Source organism: Monodelphis domestica, chromosome 5, assembly GCF_027887165.1.
Source record: "Monodelphis domestica isolate mMonDom1 chromosome 5, mMonDom1.pri, whole genome shotgun sequence".
NCBI classification, from domain to species: Eukaryota; Metazoa; Chordata; class Mammalia; order Didelphimorphia; family Didelphidae; genus Monodelphis; species Monodelphis domestica.
In genome coordinates, this window is record NC_077231.1 from 55,479,426 (window position 1) to 55,501,883 (window position 22,458).

The 22,458-nt window shown below is 46.8% G+C and overlaps 1 protein-coding gene across 3 annotated transcripts in view; it reads right to left on the reverse strand.

Moving 5' to 3' along the window:
- Positions 1-21,667, reverse strand: part of E2F7 (E2F transcription factor 7) — a 36,996-nt gene extending 15,329 nt beyond the window's left edge. The window contains exons 1-6 of one of the 3 annotated variants that reach the window (XM_007503087.3): positions 21,373-21,667; positions 20,768-20,860; positions 14,062-14,337; positions 7,779-7,947; positions 1,191-1,481; positions 398-556 (exon numbers count right to left, since the gene is read on the reverse strand). In XM_007503087.3, coding sequence (XP_007503149.2) covers positions 398-556; positions 1,191-1,481; positions 7,779-7,947; positions 14,062-14,337; positions 20,768-20,860; positions 21,373-21,474 — 1,090 coding nt within the window. In that variant the 5' untranslated portion in view covers positions 21,475-21,667. Of the gene's footprint in view, positions 1-397; positions 557-1,190; positions 1,482-7,778; positions 7,948-14,061; positions 14,338-20,767; positions 20,861-21,295 lie in introns of all 3 variants that reach the window. The other 2 variants (XM_007503088.2, XM_007503089.3) reach the window with 2 other exon arrangements.
- Positions 21,668-22,458: the final 791 nt, after the last annotated feature.

Below are 22,458 nucleotides of genomic sequence, written 5' to 3' on the forward strand. Positions count from 1 at the left end.
CGGCCTTGAAGGCCCACAGGGCGCTCCTCCCAATGGCCTGCGCGGGAGGATGCTGAGTCTGGGGAAAGAATCTGAGGCAGGATCCAGAGCCATGACCAGTTGTCTACCGAACCACCCGGCTGCCTCGAGGGCTTCATCTGTGCTGAGGTGATGGGGAAAGGGGAGAGGACTCGGGTCTGCTCCTGGTCCTGCCATTTTTCATCATGGCAGCCCTTTGCTTTGGCGAGCCTCTGTTTCCCCAATGGAAAAACCAGGCAATGGGTCTAAATGATTTCTCTGTTACGACCCCCATTTGATGGTTTACAGCAACAGTCACCTGCCCTTGCCCAGAAGCTGGTCAGGCAAGCGACGCACCAAGCAGTTTCCAGCCTCGGACCGTGTTCACGGACAGACTTACTTTTGAACTTGCTGTGATCAGCTGCGTCCTGGCTCTCCTCGATCAGTATCTTGGCTGCCACATCTAGGGTGACTATCTTCGTTTTTGAAACAAGGAAGAGCATGACAAACTTCTGGCTCATGATCCGCAACGACTTGTCCTTCCTGCTGTTGGCAGATGCTTCAAGAGGAAGAGAACACAAGGGTCAAGAGGCCCAGCTCATCGGGGCAAAGGCTGCACCCAGTTGTGGGTCAGACAGCATACGGGGGGAGGGGGGCAGGTCCAGGGAAACTTGAGCCTGGAGAATCAAGCTCAAGCCCTCAAGACATCTATTTTAGGTCCAGGCTTGCAGTTTTACTGATATAGGGAACTCCTTCTACCGACGTGGACAAGCCCGTTTTTGCAACTTACAGCCTTAAAAGAGTTCCCTGGGGCATCCCCTGGATTCCAAGAGGGTTTTTTTACCTCCTTGAGATGACTCGATCAACTGGACAATTTCCCATTTCAATAGGAAGATGATTCCAGGGGAAGCCAGGATCGAGCTCTCGACCCCAAGGCCATTTCTCTCTTCACGACACCATGCCAGAAGAGGATAGAATCTGACCCATACCATAAGGCAAGTTTTATTTTAGTGAAATCCCAGGTCAGTCGTTCATCCCCTACCCCTATTATTAAGTGCGTGATTGGAGAGAATCCTCGTCTGGGAAACAGGCAACGAGAGGAAATCTCTAGAGCTGCAGATTCTGCACCTTTCACCCGAGCGCTGACACTCTTGGGGAAGCACAGCTGTTACCCACGTGCTCAGCATACTCACCAGACGTACAGTCAGGCTCGGAGAAATCCAATAATGGCTGGTCTTGGGAATCTAGGAAACCTTCCCTTTTACGTTCTCCAAATTTAGGCTCCACCAGGTTGAGTTCCTTTTGGTGAAAATAGGCCATCTGCTCCTCATACTTCTGTTCCTCTCCTAGTCTCTGGAGGTTCTTTAAGGTTTTCTGGAGGCCATGCCGTCCATGCCAGCCATACTGATTTTTGGCCACTCGGCTAACCATGTGCAGGGACTCCAAAACATTCACGATGTCATAGATGCGTCTTCGTTCGACACCTATCAGAAAAAACCAAACGCTTTATAGAGTGTAGACTGCTGGATGACAGAGACTATACCTGCAACAGGTTTGATAAGGTTTCCAGTGAAGAATCGAGCAAAGAGGAGCAAAATAATTTACATAAGTGCAACGACTCCTCTTATTTCTTGGGATGATCCCTTACTCAGAAGGCTTGGAGAGCCTCAGGCTAAATCTGGGCTTAATCCAATGATGGCTCTAGTTCCCTTCACAGATCGGCTCTGGGGCCCTTTCCCCACGAAACCTTCCCCCCTACCTCAACAGTAACCTGGTATCTACTTAGTGTATTTACGTAGGCACAGTGTGCGTGTGCGTAGGCATGGCCTCTCCCCTGGCTGGACTGTCAGCTCGGTGAGGGCAGTGTCTGTTTCACACTTGTCTTTCTGTCTTTGTCACTGATGCTCGCAAAGATCAAGGCTTTAGGCTGGCTGGGTCTGATGAATAATGGTAGAACGACTGTTGCAGAATAGGACTTGGGAAAGGAGTTCCTTAGAAGGAAAGCTCTTTAGGGGCAGCTAGGTGGCACAGTGGATAGAGCACCAGGAGAATCTTGGTTCAATCTGGCCTCAGACACTAGCTATGTGACCCTGAGCAAGTCACTTAACCCCTACTGCCTAGTCCTTAATGCTCTTCTGTCTTGGAATGGATACTTTGTATTGATTTGAAGACAGGAGGTAGGGATTTTTTTTTTTTTGGGGGGGGAGGAGAAAGTAGAGGTTGTTTCACTCTTTGTATCTGTGTTCCCAGAACCAAGCACATAGTAGGTGCTTAATACATTTTTCAGAAGTTTTGAATTGCATCAAAATGAAAAGCATTTGGTGACATTCTAGATTCACTCAATAGAGTCTGCATATATTCAATAAAATGTTCATTTTCTTGAATGGAGGGGGGGGAGGGAGAGAACAAGCAATTATTAAAGCATCTGTTACGTGCCAGACACCAAGTGTTTCACAAATATTATCTCATTTGATCCAGACATGTGACTTCATCTGTGTGTGAGAACTTGTCTTATGGAAACTCTCTCCACCAATGCATCCTGGCCACTCATCTAGAATATAATCTTAGGGAGTTGCTTGGAGTTATTGAGGGATTCAGTGATTTGTCTGGTCACAGAGCTAGTTAGATTCAGGATTTGAACCCAAGACAGTCCTCTCTATGCATTATCCAACAATGCCTCTCCTATCAGCCACCTTATATTATAGTGACTCATCTCCCCTATTAAAGGATGAGCTTCTTGAGAGCAGTGACTACATCATTCATTTTGTTTGGCCAAAGCATCCTGTCTCAGTGCCAATGGGTTGAAATGCCCAACTAACTCTGGAGTATGTTGCTAGGAATGCCAGCTACAGAATATTCCATGCTAGTACTTGACAGCTGGGTTAAATCCTCCTGGGTGGGGCACACTCACTTCTTGGTGCCCCAGGAAACGCTGACTACAAGCTGCTTGGTGCAGGCACTGAACCACTTCCATGGGGGAGATTCCGAGCCATGGAGTCATAGATCTAGACCAAAGAAGAGTCCAAGGACGAATTCTTCAAACATCTCCCTTCCCAAATGCTCCGAAGATCCCAGTGGAGTAAGCAGTTGGTAAATACTTTTCATTTTTTGACTTCTACATCGCAGACATTCAAATTTTGTTGTTTAGTCGTGTCTTGGCTCTTCCTGACCCCTCTGGGCATTCTTGGCAAAGAGACTGCAGAGGTTTGCCATTTCTTTCTCCGGGTCATTTTAGAGATTTGGAAACAGGCAAACAAGGTGAAGTGATTTGTCCAGAGTTAAACAGCTAGGAAGTGTCTGAGGCCGGATTTGAACTCGGAAAGATAAGTATTCCCAATTCCAAGCTTGGCACTCTATCCACTGTGCCATGGAGTGGCCCCTGGGAGCCTTAGGAATTCCACATTTATTAAGGATTTGAGAGTTGGCACAGTGCTAGACTTGGAGTCAGGGATCTGGGTTAGAAGGCTGCTTCAGATGTTTACTAGCAAGGTGACTGGATAAATCACTTAACTTTGCTGGCCCTCAGTTCCCTCTTCTTGAAAATGAGAAGGTAGAACTTCATGACTTCTCAGTTCTCTTCCAGATCTAAATCTAGGATCTTATTGAAGCCTGATAGGCCCAAGGGACTAGGGTAGGTCCTGGGCCAAAAAACTGTTCTTGCCCTCAGTGATCTGAACGTAATCTGAAAGACTGAGACGAGAGAACAGGTAAGCCTGTCCATGAAGAAGCCGTGTATACTTGTACACACGCCAGACCTACAGCTGGCCACTGTCCCATTTTTCGGTGTACCATTCTCTATCCAGAATTGTGACGAGAACAACAAAAAGGGACATTAAAGTGACTTCATTCTGAACTCCCTTGTCAAGTGACATTCTCAAAGCTCCCTGTTCATGTAACCAAGGAAATGCAAGTTATTTTAATCAACCAGATCAACTGATTCAGAGATCCCTCACGCCCGTTACCATCTGATGACGTCTAGGCCTGGATCAGGCTGCCCCTGGTAGTGTGGGACAGAGATTTGAATGAAACCAGACCCTTGTAGGCCACCCTACACAGTTAACAAGGTTTACCTAACATTGAAAGGAAGGAGACTCTACTAAGAAAATGGTACAGGAACTCAGAAGGCGCTGCTCCATCTGGCAAGTCTGCAAGCCTGAACCAGCACGACAGGCCTGTGTACGTTTTAAGTGACGGGAAGCATGGCACCACAGCCAGAGTGCAGTCTAGATCTTTAGTCATTGGTGCCGATCAAATCTCAGGGATGGTTTCCTTCGATCTTGAGAAGAGAATATGGTTGGGGAGAGCAGAGTATTGGGGATGAGTCTGCTTTATCCTACCATCCCACAGCATTCTTCTATGTATAAAACAGGTCTCATCCCTAGAAATGGTCAGTGAATCTGCCTAAAATCCTGGCTAGCTTGCAGGCCCCGTGTTGGAATGGCTCCAAGAAGAATTCTTCCTCATCTATGAATTATTTGATTTAGCAACAAGCACCCATTTGTTCTGCTGTAAATATCCACAGCAAAAGAATTCTGACAAGTATGTATGGAGGGCCTCCTTCTGCCTGGTTGGCTCTCTTCCTAGTTTGGGCAACGAGGGTGGACTAAAATCAACAGGGAACTTCTGCCCTTGGAATGTTTATCAGGGGCAATACGCTTTAATCGCAAAGCACACAATCGCAATGTTGATTGCTAAGAGGCATTAGCTGGTCACATGCACTCAAAAGAACTGAGAGGTCAGTCCTAAGGTTTTGGTCCATGACGAATCCCCAACGGAACAGCCCTGGCATGAAGACTGATCAGGCCGTGTGTCCAGGGCAACTCCGTTCCGGTTTTCATAGATTTACTTGAAAATCAGATTTTGATGGATCCCTTTAGTGCAGACTGTGACCACCACCCCTGGACTGCTCTAATAGCAATGGGCTTCTGCTTAGTCTCCTTGCCTGAAGTCTTTCCCCATTCTGCTCTATTCTCCACTCGGCTGCCAAATGACCTCCCTAAAGCCACAGTCTAACAATCTCGCCCCCATTTTCAACCAAATCTCCACTTCTCCAGTCTCCTCACATTTTTACTCTCGGGCCCTTATAATTTCAGACTTAGTCTTACTGTTCCTCACGCATGACCTCATCTCTTGACTTTGTCCTTTTCCACTGCTCTAGATGCCAACATCTGGAGCTGGAAGGAACAACGGAGTCAAATCTCCTTCAGTTTGCAAATGAGGAAACTGAAGCTCATAGACAAAAAAAATTTGCCTCTAGAGCCACAAAACAGGTAAGTAGAGGAAGCAGGATTTGAACTTGGGTCTCCCTGATTCCAAGACTGGTACCTGATCGTTTCCATCTCTAAGGATAGAGCACTAGAGGGAGGTTTAGGAAATTTGGCATCTGAGTCCAACTCTGCTACAAATAAGCTGCTGCTTTGGGAAAGTCACTTTATCTCTGTGGACCTCAGTTTTTTCACCTGTAAAATGGGATTTGGAAATGACCTTCAAGATGACTTTTGGCTCTGATGGACAAAGAGCAGCGATTCTTAACCTAGCGTCTTGTTTGCAGAACATTTGGATAACTGAATTTTAGCAGAACTGGTTTCCTTTGTAACCCTATGTACTGTATTTTAGGCACTTATTCTTAGGCATTATTCTAAGAAGGGGGTCTTCATAGGCTTCGCTAGACTGTCTAAAGGGGTCAGGCCACAAGAAGAAAAATATCCCTCACTTGGAAAATAACACAAGGCTTAAAAATGTGAACTCCTGAATCATCGTGTGAAGGAAAATCCTCAAACATTTTGTTCACGTCCATTGACCTAACAAGTAGTAATGAATTTAACTATTTACTTGCTATTTCATGAAAACATTCATTTTCAGAGGTCAAATAGCTACCCTATGCCTTCTGCTTTTGTTCGCTCTGGGGGATCTTGCTGTCAGAAAGCTTTTCTCTTGGTACCCAGCCTCCATTTCCTTTTGGATCCAAGTAATCCTTCTAATCCTGGTTATGACATTAGTTCCGCCATTGAGGATTTGCACATTGTTACCATCCTCACTCTTCTGTTAGTCACTGATTAGGCTTTTTGAGAACCCCCTTCATCCCAGGAGACTGATGATCTCTCCTCTCCTTTTATTTTAAACATCAGTGAAAGTGAAATCTTATTCTTTTATTTTCTCTCTCATCATTTCCATCTCAAATCCTTGTTATAGTAAAATCTGTTTTGATTCATGAGACCATTCATTTAGATTTTTTAAAATGAGGAAATGAAATCTCGAAAGTTTTAAGTGATTTGCTCAAGGTCAAACAAATATTGAGTAGTAGAGCTGGGATTTGAACCCAGGGCTAGTTAAAACATGGGTTCCTATTTGTATCCTCCAACTGCCCATGCTATGACTTCTAAATAATGGTAGAAGACCCCAACTGGGATAGAACAAAGATGTTCAGGGAGTAAGCATGAGTTTTAGAGTTAGGAGACCCAGTCTCAAAACTAGACTCTAGTATGGGCTGTGTGGCGCAGTATGTGATGGGGGCACTGAAGATAGAAATATAGGTCTGGAGTTGGGAAGATTCTTTCTGAATTTAAACCCAGCCTCTGACATTTACTAGCTGTGTGTGCCTAGGCAAGTCACTTAACTCTGTTTGCCTCTGTTTTCTCATCTATAAAATGAGCTGGAGAAGCCAATGGCCAATCACTGCAGGATCTTTGTCAGGAAACCCCCAATGAGGCCACAGAAAGTCAGACACAACTGAAAAATGAGAACCACCACCAACGCTGGATGGGTAAGGCATTGAACCTCTTGGTAGGCCTGTCTGTTGGGCGGGAGGCATTTGTACTCAGCAGGTTACTGGGAAGCATAAAGCTCAAGCGAGACACAACTGTTCAATCGGTCCCTCGGCCAGGGGCTTGGGTGAAGTGACAGAGCTCCCGGGGAACCGTCCCGGTGTCCCATCGGGCCACCTTACGCTGCCTGCGCCTCGGCAACAATGCTCAAGGAGGGCCCCCTGGAAGCTGGACACAGGGGTCACCCGACCTGCCTTGGTCTGGAAGGTTTGTGTGGCTCATAATGGCCACTCTGGTGGCAGGAAACATAAACCCGCCTCCTGGCCATCTTGACCGCTCACATCCGCAAGATACTGGTGCTGTGAAGCCCCTCTAATAGGGCGAGCCCACTGGGGGGCTCTTACATTCTGCGCTGGTTCCCGCAGAAGGAAGTCCTTCATTTCTCCTTCTTTGAAAAAAATTAAAGCCTTACCTTCTGTCCAAGAATCGCTATTGATTCTAAGGCAAAAGAGCAGGAAAGGCTGGGTAAGTGGGGTTAAGAGACTTGCCCAGGGACCCACAGCTACTAAGTGTCTGGAACGACGTGTGAACTGGCAAAGGAGAGTTTTGGTGCTCCAGGCTGCTGCTCTATCCACTGCATCTGCTGGGCACCCAGCAGGGTCCTTAGAGGACAACTTATCTGGCCCTCATGGGGAAACTGAGGTTTGGAGAGGCCTCAACGTGCCCAGCTCAGCCATCAACAATGGAGGCATTGTGTAAACCCCCCTCTGCCTTACAGTCAGTAAACATTTAGTTAGCTGCCAGGCGCTGTGCTGGGGGCTCTTTCAGGACAGCACCCCCCCCCCCACCCGCTCTCTCTATCTTCAAAGAGGCACCACACAAAACTGGGCCACAGTGCAGGAGAAACCATTTCTCCACATCTCATCTCCATCACTTGCCCTCTGTGAAGAGGTCCAGGTTAAAGGAACCCCGTTTTCTGACCAGCTTCCCCAAGACTCACGTCAGGAACATACGCACCCAGACTGGCGGCCACTTCATCCAGGGATATTGTTGTTTTCTCAGTGGACAAGGGGTAACTTGGATAGCGAGCCAGAAATTTTTGGCACAGGAGTCCTAAACTCTTCTGCTTTCTGCTTGGCCGCTGCTTGTCAAATTCATCCACAGTGCCACATCCAACAGCGTCAAACTATGGTGGGTGATGGGGAGAGGAAGACAGAAGAGGGAAATAATCCATTAAAATATAAGAAGGGGAATCTGAGGGATAACAGGAATCTGCAAGGAACAAAGAAAATCAGAATGTTTTCCAGCAACAATAGTTTTCTTTTTCTAACCCTTCCTTTAAAAACAAAAAAACAAAAAAACTCCAACTTTCTATCTTGGAATTAGTAATAAGTATGGGTTCTAAGGCAGAAGAGCAGTAAGGGCTAGGCAGTGGGGGTTAGGGGACTTGCCTAGGGTTTTGGAGTTAGGAAGTGTCTGAGGCCAGCCTTGAACCCAGAACCACCTGTCTCTAGTCCTGACTCTCAATCCAATGAGCCATCTAATTGCCCTTTCTAACCCTTCTTGACTTTTATTCATCATCTGTTCTGGATTAGAGCTGTGATCTCATTGGTATGGGGAACTCCCAATGAGAAAACTCCCCTTACTAATGCAGAGCTAAAACTTAAAGTCTTAGAAACCCAAGGCATTAAAAGTTAAATGACTTGCCCAGGTCACACAGCCAGGAAGTGTCAGAGGGGAAGAAAAGGGGAACAAATATTTATATAGTATCTACTACAGCCAGGCACTGTGCTAAGCACTTTACAGCTATTATCTCCTTTGATCCTCCCAACCACTCTGGGAGGTAGGTGCTGTCGTTACCCTCATTTGACAGATGAGGAAACTGAGGCAAACAGCAGTTAAGTGACTCGCGCAGGGGCACACATTTAGGAAGAGTCTAAGGCAGGGCTTGAACTCAAGTGTTCCTGACCCCAGGTCAGCTCTCTATCCACAGTGACCCATTGTCCCTTGACTCTTAAGTAAATTAAAATGAGTGAGGCCCAGTGAGGACCTGAATGTAAGCCCTGAGATGTCCAAGCTAGTCTGGCCCCGGTCTCTTCCCTCCCACCATGAGGCTCCTGTTGGGCCCGGCGGGGTGCTGGGAACAGAAGCCGCCGGGGAGGGCTTCTCGTAGATGGGGAGATGCCGGTGTTCGGGTGCTCCCCAAGGCACCATTCCAGAGATGGCCTTGACCCGCCGCTCTCTGTGCCCGGGGGAAGGAACACGAGGGCTGCGGGCGGCCCTGGTCAGAGCGTGTTCACGTGAGACGCCACAGAGGAAGTGAAAGCCTTTAGGACGCTCACCGTCAGAGGGTCCCGTGCCACGTCAGCGAGGGGGCAGAGCCTGGCCTCACGACTAGAGTGAAGCCCAGGGCTGGAGCTCCTCTCAGATAACCGTGGCTGGCTGACCCGGGAAAGGCGCTTCGCCCTGGCTTTGAGCCCACGTTTCACAGACTACACAAGGGAGGATCAGAACCAAAGGGGCTCTGGAGTGCAGTGTCTCATGGGAAAAACCCCAAACCTCTCTATTCTGATGAAAACGGCACAGCATTCGGCAGAAAATAGGCTTAGACCAACAGCTCACACCACCTTCTACAATACATTCCAATCATAAAGATTATATTCTTTTAAAAAAACCTTACCTTGTATCTCAAGAGTTGATACAAAGTATCAGTTCCAAGGCAGAAGAGTGATAGGGGCTAGGCGATGGGAGTTAAGTGACTTGCCCAGGGTCACCCAGCTAGGACGTACCTGAGGACACACTTGAACCCAGGATCTCCCATCTCTGGCCTGGCTCTCAATCCACTGAGATGCCCAGCTGCCCCTTGGTGATATATTCTTAACTGAACAACAAATAGAAGTGCTTACAGAAGACAAAATTTAATTTTATTTAAGTCTATGAGAAATTATTTATATTCAATTATGTGAAACTTAATTGAATTCTATGAGACTTAAAAGCTTCTATACAGATAAAATGAATACACCTACGGTAAGATGGAAAGCAGTTAAATGAGAGGAAAAGTCTGTTAGCAAAATTTTCTCGTAAGGGTTTAATATCTGAGACACACAAAAAAGTCAGCAGCTATAAACATATGTATACGTATAAGACCAAAAGTCATTCCTCCAGGGATCGTCAGAGGAGACTGTGGCAGCCCCACACAGGACGCTCCTAGCAGGACTCTGTTGTGACTGCAAGGATGTGCAAACAGCAGTGCGGGGTGCAGCGACACTGACAGGAAATCACGGAGAGCTCTTAGAAATGAGAACGCAGGGGCAGCTGGGTAGCTCAGTGTGTTGAGAGCCATGCCTAGAGATGGGAGGTCCTAGGTTCAAATCTGACCTCAGACACTTCCCAGTTGTGTGACCCTGGGCAAGTCCCTTGACCCCCATTGCCTAGACCTTACCACTCTTCTGCCTTGGAGCCAATACACAGTATTGACTCCAAGATGGAAGGTAAGGGTTTAAAAAAAAAAAGAATGCAGTGGGGTTGCCGAGAAGATGGCATCCGCGCTGACACGTCAATCATGGAAAGAGCCCCCTCCCAGGCACCCCTCATGGACAAGGCAAGGCTGCCCGGAACAAGCATGAGCTGATAGAAGAGCGAGGAGGGACGCTCCACTCCAGCCCTCTGGGCCATGGGGCAGCCGCCACTAACCCGGGAACGTCTTTTTTCTGAGAGGCCGATCCCTTATACTTATCTCCCCTTTCCTAATCCTAAAAAATCTATCGTCTGGCTAGTCCAAGTTCTAGGGAAGGGGGAGACCTGAACTAAGCGGGGGAGTGTCCTAGGCTTAGGAAATATCAGCCAGCCCCAGACCTTATCACTGTGCCGCTGGGGAGCCGGGGAAGAGTGGTGGGCCGTGACATGTGGATCCTCAGAGCGTGTGAGCCCACTTCCAGGGCGGGGAGGGGAGAAGCTGGCTGGATCCGGGGCTAACGGATCGAGGTCCCCGTCCCAGCTCTCCTCCTTACTCCCCGTGAGACCCAGGCAAGTCATTCAGTCCCTGGGCCTCCGTCTCCTCACCTGAAAGAGGAAAGGCTGGACAAAGCAATCTAACTTCTAGCTCTACCAGCAGGATCCTAAGCGTGGAGGCATGGAAAGAGCGCTGGTTCTAGTCAGGATTGCTCGGGCTCTGCCCCAGGGTCTGCCTCTGATGTGTACTGGCTGTGACCCCGGGAAGGCCTTTAAGCCAGAAGTCATGAGGTCGTTTGCAGGGATTACAAATGGCAGAAGCGGTGGAGGGAACTTCCTCACTGGCAGGGCCCTGCACGGATGAGACCACGGCTCTCGACCACCACCACCACCACGAGGGAGAGGCTAAAATGGTTCATTTGGGAGTGCTAGAACTCTGCGAGACTCTTAGTGGATCTGACTAGGAATAAGGGCAGGTAGGAGAAGAGCTGGTTGGCTTAGTGGAGAGGACTCGGTCTCGAGTCAGGAAGACTCAGCTCCCTCGTTCAAATGTGGCCTCAGACCCTTCATAGCTAGGTTCGCTCTGGGCCGACCGCCTCGCCCTGCTTGCCTCCATTTCCTTATCTGTAAACGGAGCCGGAGAAGGAAACGGCAGCCACTCCAGTATGAGGAGTTCGACGCTACTGAAAACGACTGAGCAGCACAGAACGGGGATGTGTGAGCCCGGGGCCCGATGACTTCTAAGCATCGAGGCACGTAGTGGGGGCTTGTCACCCATGCTTACCTCCCGCGTTTATGCTGAATGCTATTAATGTCATTATATCCCCTGCCTTCATTTTGAACCTTTTGCCCTGAACATTTTTTTCCAAAGGAAGAATGACAAAAGACAGGGCAGAGACTGAGCATGTTGTAAAACCTGCCCCGGCTTGAGGCACCGAGGCAAGGGCTGGCTTTCAAAGCGGTGTGACACCCACTTAGCATCATATGCTCCAGAAAGCTCTTAGCCGGGACACTCCCAGAGACAAACCGGCAAACCCATTTTGCTCTCTCTGTTCTAGTTTTAATTATTCAATGATCAAACACTCCAATGACAGAGCTAATAAGTTGTATCTCCATCAAGGAAACTGGAGGAAATGTTGAGAAAAGAGTATTTTAGGAGGAAGTATTAGACCAGAATGGAAAAGGCAATGAAAAAGAATGGATCGATTAATAAACATGAATGCCTACTATGCGCCATGCACTGCAGTCATGCTTGCTTCCTGTAGGACCTTGGGGAAGTCATTTCACTTCCCGTGGCCTGTAAAATGAAGGAGCTTCCAGTCCAAGATCTGTGCCTCATATTTACAAGTATGTAAATGGAAGGAATAAGAACAAAATCTGGGTAAATATATAGAAAAAAAGGCTTCATAAGGAGACGAGGGAAAACCCCCCTCCAGGACATAGCTGCTGGATCTTGTGTGTATTTTTAACACCTGCCTTCTGTCCTAGTGACAACTAGAAGACAGAAGGCTAGGCAAATGGGGTTAAGTGACTTGCCTAGGGTCACACAGAGGCCATATTTGAAACCAAGAACTCCCATCTTCAGGCCTGGCTTTCTTTTCACTGAGTCACCTGGCTGCTCCTGATAATAGATACTTTTTGACAGGCTCTCCTGGCGAATAAACTTCCTCCACTGAAATAATTCTCCACTTGCTCTACAATGAACAGTCCCAGATATGCCTGGGAGGCAGGATTTGAATCCAGGTCTTCCTCACTCTATTTGCTAGGACGTTCTTTCTCCTGAAATACACATCTTAAAATGGCAACAAACTATGGAAGTTTATATGTTAAATGCTTAGCATCTAGCATTTTTGTTTGTGAGTCTGAATGTTTTTATTGATGGAAAATAAAGTATGAATTAAGAATAAGAGGAAGCTGGGGGCTCAGTGGATAGAGAGCCAAACCTGGAGAGAGGAGGTCCTGGGTTCAAACCTAGCCTCATATACTTCTTAGCTATGTGACCCCGGGCAAGTCATTTAATCCCCACTGCCTAGCCCTTACTGCTCTTCTGCCTTGGAAGTGATATTTAGGGTGGATTCTAAGACAGAATATAAGGCTTAAAAAAAAAAGGAACCAAAAATATTCATCATTAAGTCAATCTTGTCCTTATTTGCAGCTCTTGAAAGCACTTTGGTGGTTAGGAAAGGGAAACTGATGCCTACTGAGATTTTTGAATACTGTCCGGTCTGTTTCATTTGTCTCTGTTCTTCCTGGTACACTCATGAGTCAAGGTAATGAAGAGTTCAAAACAGGACAAATCAGCTAACTGCAAATAATCTATCATGACTAGAAAAAGTAAAGTGTATTCACTTGGAAGAAAAAAATCTTCAGGTAAGATGAACTGAAAATAGAGCCCAAGAGCCCGTGTGGAAGTGAACATTTAAAAAAAAATGGATTTTATAGAATACAAGAGTTTCTTCACAAAATAACAGGGTTAAAAAGTAGGCTTTAAAAAATTATAGCTCTTTGGGTTATTTAAGGTAGCATCACAGTTTTTAAAAAAGGCATCTGTGATGAGAAATAATTTTCAAAATGAAGACTCTTATTTTTTTCTCTCTCTCTCTGGTTCCATCTGCCAAGTCCCTCAATCTCTCAGGGCTGTAGACAAGACCTATTTATTGCAGAGAAAAAGCTAGAGGGGCTCCCTCACCTGGGAGTTCCCTAATCCAATGAAATCAGTGCCTATTCCCAAAAGAATACTCTGCAGAATCCTGGTAATGAAAACGTCTTTGTGTAAGGTGTATTTATTCATTCATTCATTTCTCTACCTCTTGACTGGCCAGTCCTGTGTAAAGGCCTACAATGGATTCAGACCAGCTACAATTGTCCAATCTGGAGTAGATTAAAAGCTTACTCTGTGCTAGGACTGTGCCAAAAAGTCTAACTGGGTTGCCCCAAAGCATTCATTAAGAGGTTAAAGGACTTGCCCAGGTCCCAGAGCCGGTGGTGAGATTTAAACCCAGATCCTTTCCCTACTAAGGTATGACAATGTTTTGAATTCTTTCAATTTGCCGTCGGTTTAGCTGGTTTTCCACTCTACAGGTCTGTCTAGCTTTCAGGCAGCTGAGGGTATCATGCATTAATTGCTGGGCCTGGAGTGGGAAAGACCAAGGGCAAATTCAGCTTTGCACACCTAATCTGTGTGACTTTGGGCAAGTCACTGAACCTCTGCCTCAGTTTCCCCCTATGTAGAAATGAGGCTAGAAGAGCACTTACCATGCAGAGTTGCTGGCAGGATGAAATGAGATGTTTGTAAAGCACTCTGCAAACCTTAAAGCACTACGTTAAAAACAATGATTATCGTCGTTACCTGTAAGGAGTCTGAGAAAGCATCATCCTTGTTTTCGATTGGTCTGAACAGCTCCTTCTTCTTTTCCCGGTCCCTCATGTCAGGACTAGCCGCACTGATGAGCATCTTCAGGTTAGCGGTTGGGGTCCAGGGCTCTGCCTGAGGCCTGTCGGCAAGCTTCACTGGGGTAATTGGGTTTCTTTCGGGAGTGTAGGTTTTTTGCTTCGATAAATCAATCGGTTCATTTTTCATTGGCGTTTTGGGGGCCAACCTGGATCGATCAACAAATATGTTTTCCTATTACGGAGAGAGAGAGAGTGTTTAGTGATGTTGGGCTGTGTGGAGAGACGGTCAATCAGCTAGGGTCACCAACAGGTCTCTTAACATGTCCACCACTAGCATGGATACGGAAATAAAAGCTGGCCCGTGGGCCGAACAAATTGGATAAAAATGAATGCGAGGTTAATGGAAATTACATATTGGGTCGGGTAAGATCGAGTCTGTCCCGTCAGCCACTCCTGATTCTCATTTAATTTGATTTTCACAGGATTTCCCTCTCGGTGTATTTGCTACCCACAGATGCCTAGAATAGGGCCAGGAGGTAGAAGGACGTGGACACCAGTGAATGTAGGCTGAATTAATACAATTTCTGTGGGTCAAATATTTTTTAAAACGTTATTTGTCAGTGTGGGGAAAGCTCAGAAGTAGAGCTGTGATCTCATACTCCAAGTATTTGTCCGAGCTAATGAAGCCACTGTTGGTTGAACAGAGTCGAACTCAAGAATACACTCATTTCCAGTCTGCGGACATGTCAGCTCATGTTAATTCTACAGGAAATGGTCCTCGGGGCCTGGATTAATGATGGGCAAAGGATTAAAAGGACCTTTTAAACGCTGGCCACATTCTGATTTGCATTGTATTTATCGGGGCCTATATTTTATTTACCGTTCCTCTAAGACTTGTAAACTCCCGAAAGATCACGTGGTGCATAATTATGCACAACCGGGTCATACATTTGAATCTGGAAGGTACCTGACAAGTCAGAGCAGCAAGGGGGCAAAACTTTGGACTCACCGATGATTCACATCCTGCCTTAGACACTTAAGACTGGCTATGTGACCCTGGGTAAGCCACTTAGGACCCGTGCCTCAGTTTCCTCATTTGTAAAATAGAGATGATAATAATCTCTACCTTTCAGGGTTGTGGTGGGGATCAAAGGAGATAACAGGTAAATTTCTTTGCAAACCTTAAAATGCTATACATTTTATTTGTCTAAGTCCTTTACCTTAAAGATGAAGAAAATGAATAAGTACACTGACCAAGGGTACAGAGCCAAGATCTGACCCAAACAACACAGCAGGGTAGAGGAAGGAGGGTGGGGAGTTCTCCTACAGCAGCATAAGTCATTGAAGGACAAGGAACCACAGCACGCTATTATCTCTTGTCTCTGCCAGAGTGCTAACCCAATAAAGTCAAATAGAAATGATCTGGTCGGCACTGCCCAAATATTTTGTTGTTGTTATTGTAAAATAAGACAGAGAAGGAAATGGCAAACTACTCCAGCATCATTGCCAAGAAAACCCAAAAGGGGGTCATGAAGAGTCAGTCAGACATGACTGAAATGAATGAACAACGGGAGGCAATTGCCAAACATTCAGATCACAGACTTAGAGCGAGAAGGGATCTTCACCTCCTTGCTGTTTTACATTTGAGGAAACTGAGGTCCAAGTAAGTTAAATGACCTGCCCAAGGTCACCAGGCTGGCAGAGTTGGAATTTGAACTCAGGTCATGAGACTCGGAATTCAGTATTCTTCCTATTGGACCATGCTGCCTCCCAAGTCAGTATGTGTGATGTTACACAATGGGGATGAGATCACAAGACCTCTAAATACCAAAAAGATGAGGGGGGGAGTAGAACTGTCATCTCTAATCTGTTTTCCTTAAAAGGAGATCATGGGCGAAAACCTGCAAAGATGCCAGGCATGTTGAGTATTCCTCACACCAAGGTATTTTAGGGAGATGATGGTCCAGGCGTGAGATATCACCAGAGGACAGGCAAGGCTCCCTTTGCTGTTTTGGGGGAGGCTTGCTGGTGGTCTCTCTGGCTGAGGAGACACATGACTTGGACTGGAGACTGCGACATCTCCCTATCTCTAGTGATGATAATAACTCACTTAGATGGCGCTTGATGGCTAACCAACTGCTTTGCTATAATCCTATCTTCCTTTAGTCAAGATGTATGGATATTCCCATTCTATAGATGAGGAAACAGAGGCTTAAAGGGCGAGTGATGTCTGAGGTAAGGAGCAGAGCGAGAATTCCAATATGAACGTTCTACCCCAGGCTACTGTTCTCTCCAGTACGCTACTGACTACTGTGGCTGGATAAGTCCTGCTCTAGAATGCCTCTAAGAAAAGGAAGATTCAAGGCCTCGATGTCCACCCCAGTTTGTTTGCTTCAAGTCTACTTCTTCTTCCTCACCACCATCGTCCTTGCTATTATCAAATGATCAAAGGAGAAACAGACATCGCCCACCCCTGCAAGTGGAAGTGGCATGAAAGAAGATGTTTTATCATCTCTTGCTGCTGTAGCCTAAGGGGCTCGTCTCCAGAGTCCCAGAGCCTGTATGTGTCAGATAGAATTGGAACTCGGGTCTTTGTGACTTGACATTGGCTCTCTAGCCACTACCTCCAGGCTGCATCTTTTACCCAACCTCAACCAGACACAAAATACCTGATGATTCTTCTTCCTCATAATGAGACCCCGGTTTATAGCTAATTATGAACGTATCCCATGATTCTTACTTCTTGAGATTAAATAATTTCAATTGATGCATTCCATTTTCTGGAGTATTCATGTTGTTTTGGGTCCTTTCCCATTAGCACGTGAGCTCCCTGTGGGCAGGGAAAGGCTTTTGCTTCTTTTAGGATCCCTAAGGCTTACATAGCATAGCTCCCAGCACACAGTAGGCATTTAATGACTCATTAAAATGTGTAAGTTCAATCGGATGGGAGCACTGTGTTAAGGAGACATTTTTATCATGGCTGGATAGAGTGAGACGTGCCTTCTACATCTAGTCATCTGGCAAAAATGTCATTGACCAAGAAAGCCAACCAGGCCTCATCCACCCAGCCCTTCCAGGCTCTGAAAATCCCACTGTCTTCATGCAATTCAACTGAGCAAACATTTATTAAGTGTCTATTACAGACCTTGCCCAGAGGTGGGGATACAAAGACAAAAGCCTAAATGATCTCTGACCTCGAAGAGGAGGTAGGAAAACAATTACAAAGTAGATAGAAAAATATATACAAAGTAATTCCAGTGGGGGTAATCAGGAAAGGTCTCCTGGAGGAGGATACACTTGAACTGACCCTGGAAGGGAGCTACAGATTCCGAGAAAGAGGTGAGGAGGGAGACAATTCCTGGCAAAGAAAAGAGCTTTGAGGGCAAGGCAAAAAAGGGCAGTGGTAGGATGAGGAATAGCACACATGGGGATAGCAATTGGGTAGTTTGGTTGAGTCTAGGTTTGTGAAAGAAATGATCTGGAAAAATAGATTGGAGTCAGATTGTGCTGGGTCTGGAGTCAGGAAGACCTGAGTTCATATGTGTGAATTTAGGCAACTCACTTAATCTGTCTGCCTCAGTTGTCTGATCTACAAAATGGGGATATTAGCTCTAAGTCCCAGGGCCATTGGGAGGATCAGATGAGACAATAACTGTAAGGTGCTTAACTCTTAGTAGGTACTTTGGAGATGTTTGCTTTCTCCCTTCCAAAAGAGTGAAATTTCCATTTTAACTGAGCAGTACTTGGGAGCTACTTAAGTTCTTTGGGTGGGGTCAGGATGGTCAATCAGAGATTTTGGGAATATAAGTTTGGTAGCTGTATAAAGATAAAAGAATTGGAGAGAAGGGAACAGAGGAGACACTTTAGCATCATTTTATTTAAAAATCATCAGAGACTCTCAACTCATATAAGATATTTCCTCTAAATCATTTCTCTCCAATACAACTTAGGTACTAAAAAAAAGATGCTCCTTTAATGAATAGAATTTTGGGGCATTTTCTTCCCTTGAGAAAAGTGTGTGCCTTTAAAAACAACAGACTTGGTTGAGTGTTGGCTCTATGGTGTGACTGAGATGAATCAGTCCTTCTTGAAACCTTTTTTTAAATCTGTAAAATGGGGAGAATACTTGTCTTATTTCCCAGAGCTATATGGAAAATGAGAATATGAAAAGGCACAGTCAACTCTAGAGCCTTACGTAAATATGATGTACTCTAATTATCTCCCTCTCAAGAAAAAACAATTCAAGAGGCATGAAAAAAATCACACGCAAAGGATGAACTCTACCATCTTAATGAACTTCAGTATAATGACAGAATATCCTATGCTATTCTTAAGAACCCTACTTATTCCCAAGATCGATAGCTGGAAAGGACTTTAATGAGGAATCTAGTTTAATGCCCTTAACTGGAGACTTGAAAAGTGGAGAAGGGAGCAATTTTGTCTATTATGACCCAGGCAAAAATCACCAAAAACTAGGATTAGAACCCAGGTCCACCTGCTCCAAATCCAATGGCTCTTCTATGAGCACAAATTTCAAGCTGGAAGAGACCTTGGAGGCTATCTAGTCCAATTCCCTCATTTTACAGACAAAGAAAGTGAGTTCAAATGTGACCTCCAACACTAGCCGGTGTGAATTTAGGCAACTCACTTTTGTCTGCTTCAGTTCTCTCATCTGTAAAATGGGGATGTTAGCACCTAACTCCCAGGGCCATTGTGAAGATCAGATGAGACAATAATTGTAAGGTGCTTAGCTCTTAGTAGGAACTTTGGAGATGCTTGCTTTCTCCCTTTCAAAAGAGTGAAATTTTCATTTTAACTGAGAGGTACCTGGGAGCCACTGAAGGTCTCTGGGTGGGGATGGGATAGCTGGATTAGCAATTTTGGGAATATGAATTTGGCAGCTGGTTAAGCAACTGGCCCACAGACACACAGAGAAAGGAAGTATTGGAAGAAGGCCTGAACCCAATTCTTCCTGAGTCCAAGACCATCAGTAGGCCATGCCTCCCTCCCCAGTGGCTGAAACCAGAAGAGAAAGTGCTTATTGGCAATTTACTCCTTAAAAACCTAGCAAGTCAGTATCCTTATTATCACAAAATCTAAATATAAGCTCAGAGAAGCTGAGTGACTAAGTGACCACTGTTAAGGAAGTGGCAAAGCCTAGATTACAATTCTATTTTTTAAAACTTGGTTTAGTACTAAAAGGCGTTAGGTTAGATGACTTCTAAGCTGCTTCTTGGTAGAAAATCCTACAAATGACTGCTTTTTGCCTTTGCCTAAAATGTGCAGTAATTTATCAACTAACAAGGTGGTATAATTTCCAGCTTTTAGCATCTCTGGCTGATCAGAGAGGCAGGGGAGTCCTGAAATGGATAAAGCACTAGAAGATCTGAGTTTAAATTCAGCCTTAGTTACTTACCATTGTGATCTTGGGTAAGTCACTTAAGCCTGCCTCAGTTTCCTCATCTATAAATGAGGCTAATAAAGGCACCTACCTCTATGAAAAGTGCCCTGAAAACCTTCCAGAATTGTATAAAGGTGAACTATTAGTGCAGTTACTAATCAGAAGACAGTGCTATTGAGACTGAGGTCCTGAATTCTAGAGGCACACAGGCCCATTAGCTTTCTCTGGTGGACACAGACAACACCATTAAGTCCAGTTACTGCTTAATAAAAACAGTAATAGCTCACATTTCTATAGTGATTTAAAGTTTGCAAAGCACTTTACACATCTCAGTTGGTCCTCACAACAACTCTGAGAGGTAGGTGCTTAATATTATCTTCACTTTTCAGCTAAGGACATGAAGACTCTGAAAAATTAAGTTTCTTCTCCAGAATAACACAGCTTGTGCCTGAAGTGAAATTTGATTCTGCTTAAATCAGCCTCACTGAGCCTCAGTTTTCTTAACTGTAAAATGAGGCAGTTGGACTAGACTCTCTCCTGGTCTCCTATTTAAAAATCCTATATCTGTTATTTGCTGCTTAAATCAGCTTGTATATGTTTTTAAATATTTAACGGTAGTGGAAAAAAGTAAAACTATAGTGGCTGGGAGACATTGCTTTAAAAAATGACTATAATTGCAACTTTTATTGTATTCTGAATATTGAATACAGAAAATTTCTGGGCTTCCTCATTTGCCAGGAATTTACTAATCAGTTATGGTATTTTGTTGTTTAGCCACTTCAGGCCTGTCTGCCTCCTGGGGTTTCCTTGGCAAAGTTACTAGAGTGGTTTGCCATTTCCTTCACATTTTTCAGAGGAGGAAACTGAGGCAAACAGGGTTAAGTGACTTGGCCAGGGTCACCTCATCTGAACTTAGGTCTTCCTGACTCTAGGCTCAGCTCTCTATCTTTCAAATAGCCATCTCCTCAAATATAAGATAGGTGTAGGAAAAATACAGAAGTTAAGCTGGATTTACTGGAAACACAAGTCACATCATAAGATTATAGACTCCAAGCTGGAAGGGGCCTTAACAGGTCAGTCTAGTCCAACCCCTTCATTTTGTCAGACAAGGGAAACTCAGGCTTCAGAAAAGTTAAGTGACTTGCCTAAGGTCACACGGGGTGGGGGGGGGGGATGAGTGGAGTGGCCTGGAAGGGTCCTGCAGAACAGAGAGATATTAAAGGCTTGGGTTATTAGGCTTGGAATATTTCTGCCCACTCACCTTTTGTGCATTTTCTCCATCTTCAATCACAAATTCTAGCCTGGGCTGCCTGGGGCAGATCAGATCTTGTAGTGTTAAACAGTTGACTTCCATCTGTAAGTTGCAATTATGCAAGAAAAATAGATTTTAGAGTTTGGGAAAAGAATCAACTTCTTTTGCATGCATTCCTCCGTCCAGTCCTAACTCCCTCGGGCATTCCCACGCGAGCCCCCCACCCCCCACTCCCTCAGGTTTGCCCATGCAAACGTCTAAAGAGCGCTCAAATATCAGCGAAAACGCGCGAGGGGAACAAACCTAGAACAACTCGCATCAAAGAAGGAAAAGGCAGTCGCAGACCCCGGGCGGTCAGGGAAATCTGTCAGACAGCCCCGGGGGCTTCCCGGTCAGTTAATTTTGGCGCAAAGTACAGCCGAGGGTCACAACACTTGGGGGGACCTCGGGCTTCTGGAGGAGATTCCCCCAAGGCTGATCTCTAAAGGGAGTCCCTCACCCCGACATCGCTGGGAGCTAGGGGTCCCGACTTCTCACCCTTCACCCCCACCCACGGCGCGTTCTCCGACAGGAGGGAGGGGTGCCGGCGACGAGGAGCCCTTAGAGATCCTTACCGCCCTCCTTCCCAAGGAGGTTTCCTCTTGCCTTGCCGGAGCCGCCGGGGCGCGGGAAGCCAGGCTGCTCCCGGGCTGGGGGGGCGCCTCGAACTTGACCATGGGCGGACGAGGGCGAGCGCGGCGCCCCCCACACGGGGCGGGGGCTCGGGAACAAGCCGTGCCTGGCTCTGCCAAGGCTACCTCTGGCCGCCGCACGGAGCGCCCGCCGGCCCAGACCCGCCGATCCCGACTGGAGTCCAGAGCTACCCCGGCCCCGCTAAACCCCCCCGGGTTCTGGCGCCTTGAGACGGAATGTGTGGCTCCAGCCAATGGGCGGCGGCCGGAGGGGGAGCCCCGCGGGAGAGCCCGCCAATCGCGAGCCTGCGGGCGCGCCGCCCCCTCCGGAATGTTGGCGCTCCGCTCCGCGCGTCCGGGCTCGGGACCCGCCCAATTGTAGCAAACTCGCTCCCCTCCCCCTTCCGGGTAGTAGTACCTGCGAGACGTCAGGCGGGCAAGCGGGAGGGAGGCGGGGGAGGGGAAGAGAGGGGAGTGGGGCGCGCGGCGCGTCAATTTCTGCCTGGGCCGGGCCGGGCTGCAGCGGGAAGCGCACGAGGGGCGTGGGGAGGGGGCGTGGAGGAGCCTAGGGAGAAGGCTTCTTTTGTCATGCATAAAAGGCGGCTCCGCTGCCGGCCAATTAGCTGGGGGCAGAGCAGATGGAGCCGCGAAAACCGATCCACGCGTCCCCGGGATGCTGAAGGCGGGTCTCTTCCCTGCAAAAACAGCCACCTGCTTGGAAAGCCCGGGCGCCCGGGCTTGTTCGGGCACGGTCAGAGCCGGCCTAGAGGAGGCACGAGCCCCAGGTTGCCACCTTGGGATGGGAGCAGATGGCGAGGCAGTTAGGGGGATAAAGGATACCCACGGGGAAGTTTGGAGTTGGAAGGGAGGGTTCATGCTGTACCGCACTCAGCCGCGGGAAATGTTTATTGGCTTGGCTCTAATTTCAGCACTTATTAACTCCCCCCTCCCCCTCCCCCCGACCTGTGAAACAAGTTTTCATGGAGCTTGAGTGGTTGGCCACAATTCAGAAAAATAGACATCGGCCGG